Raw genomic sequence first — 14100 nt, forward strand, 5'->3', positions numbered from 1 at the left:
TCATCACTAAACCCATCTTCCATATGTAATCACACTAACAAATGGCTTCTCATGCCTTCTACCTACAGCCATGACCATTCATTGCCTATTCTATCTTACCACAAGCATAACCCATGCCATAGCTTGGGCAAGAACAAAGGCTTAGGTATAACACAGATCTTGAATGGACATTTTTCTGGGCTGAAGATGCAGCTCAGTTGGTAGAGTGTTTGTCTAGCGTGCACAAAACCCTGGGTTCAATCCTCAGCACTGCACAACACTTGATAAAGCAGTGCACATCCATGATCCCATGTCTTAGGGTATGAGACGGAGGCATAAGAATCCTGAAATTAAAGGTTCAGCTGGTGAGATGGCTCAGTGGGGAGGTGCACTTGTTGATCTTCCAGAGGACCAGAGGACTTGGGTTCAATTCCCAGCACCCACATGGTGACTGATGACTGTCTCTAGCCCCAGTTCCAGAAGATCTAATGCTCTCATTTGCTTCTGCTAGGCATGCAGGTAGTTAACAGATATATATGCAGGCAGGAATCCATACACATAAAATTAAATTAAATGATTTTTAAAAAATTAAAGGCCATTGTTAGCTGCATATCAAGTTTAAGACCAATCTGAACAACACAAAATGGTATTTAAAAAAAAAATACTGGGGCTGGAGAGATGGCTCAATTGTTAAGAGCACTGACTGCTCTTCCAGAGGTCCTAAGTTCAATTCCCAGCAACCACATGGTGGCTCACAACCATCTGTAATGAGATCTGGTGCCCTCTTCTGGTGTGTCTGAAGATAGCTACAATTTATTCATATATAGAAAATAAATAAATAAATAAATAAATAAGTAAAAAATACTGAAGGGAAATTTTCTCTCTGTGTTTCAACTGCTTGAGAGCCCCTCAGAGGACAAACACCACAATTTCTCCATCTGATGTGTTCCATCGATAGTACCTGGCACTTGGTGTTAACTAAGACTACTAACCAGAAATGGGTTCAAATGCCCTTATCTCCAAACTATATTTAGGGATTGCTGATGGTGTCCTGCTTATTGCTGGCATTTAGAAGGTATCTGGTTAAAGTTATTGAACTGAAAAAAGAACCCAGAATCTTTTTTTCTTTTTCAAGATTTACTTTATTTACTATATGTAAGTACACTGTAGCTGTCTTCAGACACACCAGAAGAGGGCGTCAGATCTCATTTCAGATGGTTGTGAGCCACCATGTGGTTACTGGGATTTGAATTCAGTACCTCTGTAATAGCAGTCAATGCTCTTAACTGCTGAGCCATCTCTCCAGCCCCAGAATCATTTTTCAAGCACATCCTATATGTAAGCAGAGCAGATATTTGGTTCCTGGACAGGAAAATAAAAATCATGTGACCTACTGGGTCAAAATCTTGGGCTTCAAAATATGCTAATTTCTGGGCTGGAATGGGTGAGGCAGGTAGGTGGATTCCCTTCTAACTCTAGAACTTCTTCCAGAGGCTGGGGGCTGCTATTACACCTTGGCCTCGACTTGAGCTGGGATGAGGGGGGTCTTTACTCTTGCGCAGAGGGCTAGAGACTTCTTGGCTGTTCATTTGGACACACAGTAGTTCCATAGTTTGTAATCAGTTGGTGATAAAATATAATAGGCTCCTGAAATCTATCTCGAGGCTTCAGCCACCCATCGTTTTCCCAAATTGCCACACAGCAGACACTTTCTATGTGTTCAGTAGAGTAAAACACAGAACGCCCAAAATAAAAGCGAATGAGTCCAACAGCGTCCTCTAGTGGTGCTCGGGCACCAAGCAACCTAAAAGAAGCATCGCTGCGTTTCTGCCCATCTGCTGGACTGTACCACTCAGGGAGCGGTCCTCGGAGGACATAAAGTCTATACTGACCCCCCCCCCCCCACTCTCTTTTAGAACGGAGCACTGAACCCACAAAGGCAAAGTGACTTGGCCCAGGATTCTGAGACTTTCTTTAGAGGTGGTAGGTTCACAATTCCATTGCGGAGGTCGCAGAGAGCCCTGCCCCGGAGCTACTTTGCATCAAGAGTATCTCATCTGTGCTTTGGGCGAGTTTGCTCTCAGCGTCCGGGGAGCTGACAGAGGCTGGAGATGAATCCCATCCTGGCTTCTACGAGATGTACCCCGCAAGATGCAGGAACCAAGAGGAGCAGTGCGCTCCACCGACGTAGTCTCTGATCTGCAAGGAGCATGAGTTGCTGAGATACGAGATCGCCAAGCTGGGCACTCGACTGCAGCCTCCAGATATCCACCAAAGGGGTGGGGAGCAGGTCTTTGCAGCTAGAGTCGGTGTGGGTGGAGTGGAGCGTGGGCGGGGCTCGGGAGCTGCAGTTCAGAGAGCGGTGTCCTGCTGGAATCTGCTGGTGCCCCACGCTCCAACCCGAGATGATGGCCAGCAAGCGAGTGGCGAAAGTAAGCCTATGTAGGATGACCCTTTCCTTGTGCCCCTTCCCGCCCTGCCCTAACCTTTCCGCCCTGCCCTAACCCTCCCCTGCCCCCTTGCTCTCTGAGCTTTTTTTGTTATTTGGGTACCAGGGCTGGCTGAAACTCAGGTATCCTCACCTTTTCCCAATGGAGAAATGGGAGGAGAAAGGCGCGGTGTGTGTGTGTGTGTGTGTGTGTGTGTGTGTGTGCGCGCGCGCGCGCGCGAGAAGGAGGGAGAAAGAGAGGAGGAAGGGAGGGGGCCTGATTGAGAAGGTCTGGAAAAAAAAGTTGTCATCAGCTTCAAAAAAAGTTGTCATCAGCTGTACTGGCCACGAGAATGAACTGGTCTTTCCAAATGGTTTCCAATGTATTGGGCTTTCCAAACTGGTTTCATTTTCAATTTCTGCTGGAAATTTATTAGTGGAACTTATCTAAGGCACAGGAAGGGCTCTGTTGCTCCGCCTAGTGGATACACCCATAATTTGATACCTACATTACCCGAGGCCACAGAAGAGTGATGTTGGGCGGTGGGGTGGTGAATGGACAGACCGTGAAATAAAACGTACAGACTAGTTCCTGGATGAGAAGTAACAATTTATGCTCTGAGTAGGTTATTTGTATGCAGTCCTGCTCCAGCTACTAAACGCCTACTTTGTACTAGCCCAGTGCCAGGCAGCAGGAGCAGAAAAGGAACAGAAATCTTGTTCCGTTTGAACGTTCATTTCTATGAGACACTATTTGGTACTATCTGAAAGAATGAAAAAAGGGCAGTTTCCTTAGGAATGTCTAGACCGCTGAATGGAGCCAGGATTAGAGATCGTGGAGGAGAAATGCTCGTGAGCCAGGGCTGGTACCGCTAGGCTTTGAGTCTCCCCGAAGTGCTCCTCTAGTCTGCAGAATTGAGGGGAAGGCTTCCTCAGGAGACAGAAGGGATGGTTGCTGGCCTCATGTTTCTCTCTCTCTCTCTCTCTCTCTCTCTCTCTCTCTCTCTCTCTCTCTCTCTCTCCCTTTCTTTCTTTCTTTCTTTCTTTCTTTCTTTCTTTCTTTCTTTCTTTCTTTCTTTCTTTCTTTCTTTCCTTCTTTCTTTCCGAGACAGGGTTTCCCTGGCTGTCCTGGAACTCACTTTGTAGACCAGGCTGGCCTCGAACTCAGAAATCCGCCTGCCTCTGCCTCCCCAGTGCTGGGATTAAAGGCGTGTGCCACCCAGCTGGCCTCATCTTTCAAAAAGAAAATTCTTTTGAGATGGAGAAGTCCAGAGCAGACCCAAAACAGAACTAAACTTTGTTGGTTTTAGGCTGGTACTAAATGGGGCAAAGGGTAATTTGCTACCTCAACGCTAAAAGGTAGACTGGCTTTTGTTGCTCCGGAATTGTCAGCACCAGGCAGTTTGTTTTATTTAACTCTTAGAACAACTGTGAGATAACTGTGTCTTCCCATTTCATGGAAGAGGAAACTGAGACATCAGGGAGAGTAACGTGGCTGGCCAGTGATATTCTGCAGAAGTAATGGGGCTGGAATTTGAGCCCAGACTGATAAGAGTCTAACTCACAGGGCTTTTCCTGCCTGTTTGCCTTCACTTTCATTTCTCCTAAGTCAGGTGACTTACTAGCTGGCTTTGGGAGGAGCTGTGTGCACTGGTGTGGGTTTCAGCAATCATGGAAAGTTCGTCAGAATTCATCAAAACACAGAAAATTCAAGTGTTAAGAGAGAAAATTTCCCTTCGGTACTTTTTTTTAATACCATTTTGTGTTGTTCAGATTGGTCTTAAACTTGATATGCAGCTAACAATGGCCTTTAATTTTTAAAAAATCATTTAATTTAATTTTATGTGTATGGATGTCCTGCCTGCATATATATCTGTTAACTACCTGCATGCCTAGCAGAAGCAAATGAGAGCATTAGATCTTCTGGAACTGGGGCTAGAGACAGTCATCAGTCACCATGTGGGTGCTGGGAATTGAACCCAAGTCCTCTGGAAGATCAACAAGTGCACCTCCCCACTGAGCCATCTCACCAGCTTAATTTCAGGATTCTTATGCCTCCATCTCATTCCCTAAGACATGGGATCATGGATGTGCACTGCTTTATCAAGTGTTGTACAGTGCTGAGGATTGAACCCAGGGTTTTGTGCACGCTAGACAAACACTCTACCAACTGAGCTGCATCTTCAGCCCAGAAAAATGTCCATTCAAGATCTATGTTATACCTAAGCCTTTGTTCTTGCCCAAGCTATGGCATGGGTTATGCTTGTGGTAAGATAGAATAGGCAATGAATGGTCATGGCTGTAGGTAGAAGGCATGAGAAGCCATTTGTTAGTGTGATTACATATGGAAGATGGGTTTAGTGATGAATGGGAGTGTGGCGTGCTTATATACTTGGGGGTCAGAGTACAGATGATGCACAGCAGTGAAGGACCCCACCCCCAAGCCCCTGGCTTAGGGGAACTTTCTACCTGCATGTACACAGGCCTTTCTCAACTTTCTCTCTGTTGACATTTGGGACCAGATCATTCTCTGTAGCTAGGATGTTTCATCAGCGTGGACTTTACCCGCTGGGTTGTGGCAGCACTCACCCCATCTGTGACAATAGAAAACGTTTCTAGATATTGGCAAAGGCGTCCTGATAGGTAAACACATCCCTGGATCAGAACCACTAGTTTGTATCTATTCATTGTCCCCAGCGTTGCCTTGAATATGTGACTGTTTTTCAAACCACCACCCCCTTCTCAAAATGAGAAGAACTGGAGTCCTGTGGGTGAGGTCCCTTGGTCAGATGCACCATGGTATAATGGGGACCCTGAGTGTGCTGGGAGTGTGGTGTAGGGCACCACCTATCTTGCTCAAGGTCCTTGGTCCCATCTCCACTACTGCAATAACCAAACCAAACCAAACCAAACCAAACCCAAAACCTTTGAGTTGCTCTGCAGTGAAGAAGCCATTTAACTCAGCTTTCCCAAATGTTCTTAGCCATAAAGCCCTTTTCCTATAGTAGCTATTAGTGTTCCATGGGGACCTGCACATGCTTGTCCTGTCTGGGCTCTCTGTCTTTGCTCCCTGTTTTTCTGCCTGGTGGGCTCCTACCTACTCTTCAAGAGCCATCTCTGAGCACAGCACACAGTCTCTGTGGAGTGTTCCCACTCTCCTCCTTCCTGGTTATGTGCCATTCACACTATTCATGGCCTTGGATTCGTTCCCTCCATTACTCCAAAGGCGTTCTTGAGGCTGCACTCTGTCTTAGTCAAGGGTCAGCCAGCGATGTTCAGTAGACTGCTCTTGAGAGAACTCAGGGATCTCTGGTGATTAAGCCACATTTCTGAGAAGGTGTGTCACTTCTCGTCCCCTAGTTACCATGGGTGATGTGCAGTTTCTCACCTGGGAAGCCTGGATCACCCTAAGGTGGTGGTGATGATGGATGCGTGATGTCTCTGCCGTTCATTCTGCCAGTGCTGAAAACTCACATATTACTGAAGAGAGAGGGATGAAGTAGGACTCAGTGAGTTTTCTAGAGAAAGGGCAAGAGGACTGAGTACCTTGCCTTCAGAAAGAAGGCTCCTAGAAGAATTTACTTACCCCCGGAGTTCTTAATATTTGAGAGAATATTTGAGGCCACCCAATCCTTACACTGGGGCCTACAGGGTTGTGGTGAGGCTGAAATCAGGTCATTCATTCATCGCTCAGTACTGGGTCTCACACCAGCTAAGCGCTCCCTAAGTTGGGTCTCTGTCTTTTCTTTTTCTGCTCCTAGGATCTCCTGTTTGGGCTCGAGGTGGGGCTGCTGCGGTGGGGCTGCATTTGTGAGCACTTGGCTTACTACCCTTGCTGTGATCCCTACAGGAGCTGGAGAGTCTTTCGAAGGAGCTGCCGCCATACCTTCGCCAACTGTCTAGTGACGATGCCAATGTGCTTGTGTGGCACATGCTCCTGCTGCCAGTGAGTGTCCCTGGGGACCCGTTGGAGACTTAGGTTAGCATAGGCAGGGAGGGTCAGGGCTAGGATCTCGTCCTGGGGGTTGTGGTGTGTGGAGGAGTCTCTGCCTGTACACCAATGGCTTCTAAGTCCAGTCAGACTAATGAACACAACAGAGCCTTTAGATGTAAGAGGACACCCTCCTTCAGACCTGTAGCTACCAAGCCTGCCACAGAAGATTCAGCAGAAAAACAGAATCAAAGCCAGGGGCGGCCAGGTGGTGGACGTGAGGACCTGAGCTCAGCCCTCAGCAGCCATGTAAGGAGTTGTAGGAGCTTTTACAGTCCCTTTTACAGATAAGGATGTAAAAAACTAGGAAGTTAAGGAACAAGCGCTTACACAGAATAAGGTGACAAGGCAGGAGGTCAGCTGCCTCCAAAATTTCATTTCATTTCCCCTCCCCTCTCCTCCTCCTTGCCCACTCCCATCTGTCCCTTCTCTGTGTTTGCCATCATGAATATGTGGAAGCAAGAGGTCGGCTTAAGCTCTGTCAACTTTTGTTGTTGTTGTTTTTTAGACTTTAGTCTGGACTTTTCTAAGTAGTCTAGACAGGCTAACCAGCCAGCCCCAGGGATCTGCCTGTTTGTCCTCCGGCATGGGGATTACAAAGGTGTGTCATCATGGCGGGCTTTTTTTCTTCTTCTTCTTCTTTATGTGGGAATTTGGAGGACCCAAGTCAGGTCCTCACAAGGTAAACTCATCACTGAGTGAGAGTCCTACTGGGCCCTTCATCTTCCTTCGCATGAGACAGAGTCTCACTCTGCAGCCCAGGCAGGCCTTGAGCTCATGGAAGTCATCTTGCCTTGGACTTTCAGGTTTTTCTCTTTTTTTGTTGTGCTTGCAGTGCGGAGACTCGACCCTAGGGTGCTCACGCTAAGCCTGCACTTTGCCACTGAGCTGCGTTTCCAGCTCGAGTCGTCTGTCTTCACCAGTACATGGATAGTTTGCAGTCAAAACATCTTTTATTTAACCCAGAATGTGGAGAGTAGTAGCAGTCTTTCGGCTAACATGAGATGCAGTGTGAAATCTTTCATCTGGCCCACCTTCCTCAAAGATGTGAGATGGCAAACTAGAGAAGCGCAGTCACTTAGTAGCTTGAAGCCGAATGGGACCAGGCCTAGGCCTCAGCTGTCTGTACACAGGATACAAAGATACTCAGTTTTGCCCCAAGGGTCTTACCTCACCCTGTCTCTGCCTCCCAGGCTCAAGCTTCTCTATTTTTCGAGACCAAGAACTGGGCATTTCCGTTATCTGCCCGGGAGTTGCTTCCCACCTTGTTGCCACACAGCTAAGCCCAGTGTTCATTTTGCAGTCTGTTAGGGAGAAGCACTCACTTAAAACCTTGACTCTGGGGGGCTGGAGAGATGGCTCAGCGGTTAAGAGCACTGACTACTCTTCTGAAGGTCCTGAGTTCAATTCCCAGCAACCACATGGTGGCTTACAACCATCCGTAAAGAGATCTGGCACCCTCTTCTGGAGTGTCTGAAGGCAGCTACAGTGTACTTACATTAAACAAATAAATAAACATAGCTCAGTAGCAGTGGATGTGCCTATAGAGTGTGTGTGAGGCCTTGGGTCCATTTCAACACTCAGAACAGAACACAGCACCACACAACACACTTGACTCTGCTCTACCACTTTTATAGTTCTAGCTGCCTTTACCCTGTGTTTTCAATAAGGGACATTCTAAAAGGACTTGGAGCCCCAGTCTAAAGGACCCTGATCTCTGTGCTGTATCATTTTGGTCTCCCCTCCTCTCCCCTTGCCTCTTCTTCTCACAGGGTTTCATGTATCCCAGGCTAGCCTCAAGCTTCCTATATAGCTGAGAAAAAAGGCATTGACTTTCTCTACCACCCAAGCGCTGGGATTACACGTGTGCACATCACACCCGGTTTTATGCGGTGCTGGGAACTGATCCCAGGGCTTTGTCTGTGCTGGGTAAGCACCCTGCCAGCTGAGCTGTATCTCTGCCCACTGGAGTGTTCTCAGAGAGCATGGAGTAGTGGTCATATGTGGGCTGTCGAGTCAAACAAGTACCTAGTTTCCACTTCAGCGCAGTCACAGTGGCCTGGACATCACATATACACACCGAGCTACAGTGTCCTCATCGGAAGATGGAGATGCTGAGATACACAGCTTTCATACTTATGAATAATAGCTGGGACATGTCTGTACTGCCATATCTTTCTAAGCCTTTAAAATAAAATAACAGTTATTCTCATCTAAGTCCTATGAAGACATCTACTGCTATCACTGTAAAGAAGCACAGAGTGATCCAGTTACTTGCTTAAGAAACCCTACAAGTAAGGGAAGGACCAAGACTATCCATGCTGGGCAGCTTCAGGGCCTTTATATTCCCTGTACTCATCTCTACAGGCTAACTAATGTGTACCATCTCTAGTCTCAGGTGGCCCAGGGTAGGTGCCCAGGAAAATCTTCAGGTCATTTGATCACAATTCTTCTTTTACTAGCTTTTGGTTGTCACCAAACCCTTGTCTAATCCATCCTCCAACTTTATGGGTTTTGTTTTGTAACTGAGTTTTGTAGGGTGGTCCAAGCTGACTTGAACTCACTCTGCAGCCCAGGCAACCATCCTTCCACTTCACCTTCCAAATGCTGTGATTATAGGCATGGGCATGTGGCTTTACATCTAATTGTTTTTTTGTTTTAATTTTAACTTCTGTATATTTCGATTTTGACTGTGTGTATATATCATCGTAAAGTATAACCATCTTTAAAGCTGTCTATCTTTAAAGAGTTCAGTGATGCCCAGTCACAGTGGATAGCTCTACCAAACAACTCCAGCATCTAAGGCCCTGGGAATATTGCAGAAGTGGGAAGAGGAAAATTGTAATCGACAGAGGAGGATCAGGGAGTTTGCTGCAAGACTGTGTCTCTAGCAGCATCAGAAGCTACACCCATAAAGCCTCACCAACGTTATCTGAATAAAGACATCAATAGACTTGCCAGAGTGGACTGGGAAAAACCCAGGATACCCTGCACCATGAACTTCAACTGATTATAGAATTCTTACAGTGGGGGAAGTGGTCTTCCCCAGGGGAGAGCACACCAGTTGGTTATCCAGTACCGAATGGTCAGCCCTAAAAATATACAAATGGGGAATATTACAAGGACTGGAAAGTGTGTGTGTATGTGTACACGTGTGTGTGATGGGAGGGGGCTCACTCAGGGAAAGAGAGCAAACACAGGGTCAAATTTCCTGACAGGGTATCTTCTGTAAGTCTATCCCCCATCTAATTCCTAAGGCAATCACCAAACCCTCATATCTTCCTGGGAGTGGAGCAGAGGGCACCCGGGACGGTGGGATGGGGAAGAAGGGTAGGCCACATCAAAGCTTTGGGAGGAAAACTGTCTTTTAGGGAGTTGTACCATCAGAACAGACCTCAGTCTCTTCTCTTTGATCAGGACCAGCTTCCCTATGGCCTCAAAGCCTTCCAAGTGCGGATTGATTTCCCCAGGGAGTATCCATTCAAGCCTCCCACTTTGAGATTCACCACCAAGATCTACCACCCCAACGTCAGGGAGGATGGTCTGGTGTGCCTGCCCCTCATCAGCAATGAGAACTGGAAGCCTTACACCAAGCCTTATCAAGGTAGGGCGGGCCTTGCCCTCTCAGAAGAGGGGCCGATCTAGAAGGGGGCTATTGGATCGGGTTGTTGTATGCTTATTTTGATTTAAAGGCTTAAAGGAGAAGAGACAGGGAAGGGGGTGTAACTCAGCGTGTAATTTGATGCTTTCCTTATCTACGTAAGGTCTTAGGTTCAGTCACTCACACCACATAAACTGGGTGTGATTATCCACACTTGGGATCTCAACACTTGGGAAGTGGAAGCAGGAGGGTAAGAAGTTCAAGGTCATCTTCAAGGGTAAGATGATTTAGCTGATGAAAAGGCTCACTGAGCAAGCCTAAACCTGGTGTGATCCACAGATCCCAAAGTGGAGTTGTCCTCTGCCCTTTCCACAAGATCTGTAGCATCCGTGTGACCACACACACACACACACACACACACACACACACACACACACGCAAGTAAATAAAATGTTCATTCTTGAGGCTGGAGAGATGGCTCAGCAGTTAAGGATATTTTTTTGTCTGCATGTCTGTCTGTGTACCATGTGCGTGTCTAGTGCCTGTAAAGGCCAGGAAAGGGTATTGGAACCCTGGGACTTGAGTTATGGACATTAACTCAAGTGAGGTGGATGCTGGGAATCAAACGCAGTTCGTCTAAAAAGAGCTGCAGTACTGTTAACTGATGAGCTACCTACCCATCCCATCCCCAGTAAATGCATTTAAGAAATAAACAAGTCGGAGTGACATGTTTAAATGTTAGTGTGAGATGAACCCCTGTTGGATGGAAAGATGCTTCCTGATACACTGGATGGTCAGCATATTCTCGTAGGCGTGATGTAGACACTTAGCTATGGTGTGTGTGTTTGTGTGTCTGGAAGAGAAGAGAAGAGGAGAGGAGAGGAGGGGAGGGGAGGGGAGGGGAGGGGAGGGGAGGGGAGGGGAGGGGAGAGGGAGAGGGAGAGGGAGAGGGAGAGGGAGAGGGAGAGGGAGAGGGAGAGGGAGAGGGAGAGGGCGAGAGGGCGAGAGGGCGAGCTTGGCCTCAGAGGGAGGAGGTGGGCATAAGAAGACTATCATCTCATCCTGTGAGATGGTGTGAGGTGGTGTGAGTTGGTGTGAGGTGGTGTGAGGTGGTGTTCCCATTAGCCTGGTGGAATAAACCGAGACACTGAAGCTTAGGTGAAGGACCTACAGGAGCCAATGGGTAGAGTGTATATTTAAATGTAGCAGGTATAGTGTGCTGGTTAGTTTTATGTTAGCTTACCAGGAGCTAGAATCATTGAGAAAAATGCCTGTGGGTAAGTCTGTCTGTCTGACATTTTCTTTTATTCATATGAGTACACTGTAGCTGTCTTCAGACACACACCAGAAGAGGACATCGGATTCCATTAGAGATGACTGTGAACCACCATGTGGTTTCTGGGGATTGAACTCAGGATCTCTGGGAGAGCAGTCTGTGCTCTTAATCACTGAGCCATCTCTCCAGCCCTGTCTGGCATTTTCTTGAGTAAAGATTACTGTGAGAAGGTCTGCCCACTGTGGGCGGTGCCAACAACAAGCCAGGAGGCAGTGCTCCCTTGTGGACTCTGCTTCAGTTCCTGTCCTGACTTCCCTCAATGATGGAGTGTGACCTGAGAGTTGTTAGCTAAATAAGCCCTTTCCTCAACAGGTTGATTTTGGCCATGGTCTTTCATCACAGTCACGGAAACCCTAGGACATGTAGCAAGCCTCTTGATCGTGTAAAAGGATGCTGCTGCAATCCCTGCATGGGTCTGCACCAAGCCCTTTGCAAACATGTGCTGTGGTTGTTTAGCAAGGGGTTTTTATGGGACCCCTAACAATGGGAGTGGGGGAGTCTCTGACTCTTTTGCCCGCTCATGGGATCCTTTTCCTCCTACTAGGTTGCTTCGTCCAACCTTGCTATGAGGATTTGTGTTACATCTTGTTAGGCCATGTTTGGTTGCTATCATGGGGAGGCCTGCTCTTTTCTGAAGGAAAACTGAGGAGCAGTGGATCTGGGAGAGAGGGAAGGCGTGTAGGGGGGCTGGGTGGACGGGACAAATGGGAGGCTGCAGTCTGGATGTATTGTATGAGGGAAGAATAAGTAAAAAAGAAAGCGTAAAAATGAGGATCACGAATCCCGTTCATCTCACGGGGAGCTTCTTTGAAGCACGGCAAATAGTCGTTTGAACACCATGGGACAGGTATGGTGGCACGCGTTGGTAATCCTAGCACATGGGAGGCAGAGGAACTTGGCTTCAAGTGCAGCCTGGGTTTCATAGTAAGACCCTGTATAAAAGGAGAGGATGAGTCAGGGTTTCAACCTCACCCGTCAAGAATGAGAGGGACACCTGCTTTGGCTGTGGAGCCATCCTAAGTGATGGTATGCTCTTGTGGTACTCTGAGGATGATTGTGGGGCTTCAGGAGAATCTGGAGATGAGTAGACCTTACCTCCTCCCATGGTTCTCCTTGGTCCTGATGCCCTTCTCTGTCCTCTCCCCCAGTCTTGGAGGCCCTCAATGTGCTGGTGAGTAAACCGAATCTGGAAGAGCCTGTGCGTCTGGAACTTGCTGACCTCCTGACTCAGAACCCGGAGATGTTCAGGAAGAAGGCAGAAGAGTTCACCCTTAAATTCGGAGTGGACCGGCCCTCTTAATTCTGTTCTGAAGCCTGGATCGTCTGCTTAGCAGATGGATATCACCGACTGGTGCCCGAGGCCTTGGGAAGCTCACCCTGTGCCTAAGTTTTCCTTTGTAGTTGCTAATTATGAATCTTGTACCTGGTGTGTATGTATGTGATGGAGGTGGGGGGGCCTGTGTGATGTGTGCTCCTTCCCTGAGCTGTCTGGCTGTAGATGTACCATCCCCACATCCTCCTTGGCTTCAGAGCCAGTGGGAGTTAGGTACACACAGTTTCAGGCCTGCTTTCCAGCTCTCTCTGTCTTAGGCCACCTTTCAGGCCAATTGGCAGAAAATTGAATGCCCCAGGGCCCAGGCACCAAGGGGTGAGAAAGGCAGGACTCTGCTCAGAAGGCAGAGCCTACAGAAGGTACCAAATTTACTGTTGAGTGATTGAGATTGAAAGAGTAGTAAACTCAGTGCTCCAAGGTATGCTAATCATAAAACAGATAGTGACATTCCTCCACCCACCCACTTCCTGAGTTCAAGGAGTATTCATTCAAAGAAAGTCACCTTGACTTTCTTTGAATGAATACTGCAATGCAAATGTGCTATTGTTAGAGGCTCTTAGAAACTGTCTTGAGAGTTAACAATTACCAGGTATTCCTTGTGACACCTGTGACTTTGTACTTCCTTGTGACTCTTATCTGGTATTTTTGGTATTTTCCAACAACGCCCTTCCCACCTCCTTGAGTTGTGTTTTTTTTCCTTTAAATACCCCCTTACTCAGCTACTCGGGGCGCCACGGTCCTCTACCCCTGCGTGGTGTATGACCGTGGGCCCGAGAGCGCTCTTGAATAAAAATCCTCTTGCAATTTGCAGCAAGACCGTTTCTCGTGGGTGATTTTGGGGTGTCGCCCCTCCTGAGTCAGAACGTGGGGGAGTCCTCACGTTGTGGGTCTTTCAAGATCAACGGCGCTTGTCATAGGCATGTCCAGATTTAAGTGTTAAACATCTTATTTTCCACTGATGAATCTCAAGATAAAGAGTCTAACCTCCACCCAGAAGTCGGACTTCATGTTTCTGAATTGTTTGCTCCCTGACTGGCTACATTTCGGGGGGGGGGGGGCAGGCCTGAAGCTGGGATTTGTGTATCCCCAACCCCTGTCCAGGGGTGCTCCACAAAATGTGTCTGCTTGTCTGCCATTAACTTCACAGACAGATTCCAGAGTTCAGCTAAGTTTTCCATGAGAGGATGGGGTGGTTTGGGGGTTTGTTTTTAAAGTTTTTGTTACATTAAAAATAATTTTGTGTGTTTGTGTAGAAGTGTTCGAACATAGCATGGCTTGGGAGTAGAGGTAAAAGAACAGTTTTTTGGAGACATAAATTTCTCCTTCCACTAGGAAGGTTCTGAGGATTCGGCTAAGGTTGCCTGTGTGGCTTGGTGGCCTGCACCTTTTACCCTGTGAGCCCCATGAATGAAGTGTTTCATCAGAAAGCAGG

At 47.5% G+C, this 14100-nt stretch overlaps 1 protein-coding gene across 1 annotated transcript; it reads left to right on the forward strand.

Annotated features, from left to right (window-relative positions):
* The first annotated feature begins 2306 nt into the window (after positions 1-2306).
* Positions 2307-13482, forward strand: Ube2l6 (ubiquitin-conjugating enzyme E2L 6). The gene is made up of 4 exons (NM_019949.2): positions 2307-2411; positions 6258-6353; positions 9816-10002; positions 12484-13482. Exons 1-4 carry the CDS (start codon positions 2385-2387, stop codon positions 12633-12635), a joined length of 462 nt encoding a protein of 153 aa, NP_064333.2. The 5' UTR covers positions 2307-2384; the 3' UTR covers positions 12636-13482.
* Positions 13483-14100: the final 618 nt, after the last annotated feature.

The sequence above is a fragment of the Mus musculus genome, chromosome 2, assembly GCF_000001635.26.
Source record: "Mus musculus strain C57BL/6J chromosome 2, GRCm38.p6 C57BL/6J".
Taxonomy (NCBI): Eukaryota; Metazoa; Chordata; class Mammalia; order Rodentia; family Muridae; genus Mus; species Mus musculus.

Excerpts from the sequence above, each read along its gene's own strand:
- Ube2l6 (NM_019949.2), top strand. The coding sequence starts at position 2,385 with ATGATGGCCAGCAAGCGAGTGGCGAAA. Across the intron at positions 2,412-6,257 it reads CCAGCAAGCGAGTGGCGAAA|GAGCTGGAGAGTCTTTCGAA; the intron begins GTAAGCCTATGT and ends TGATCCCTACAG. Across the intron at positions 10,003-12,483 it reads TTACACCAAGCCTTATCAAG|TCTTGGAGGCCCTCAATGTG; the intron begins GTAGGGCGGGCC and ends CCTCTCCCCCAG.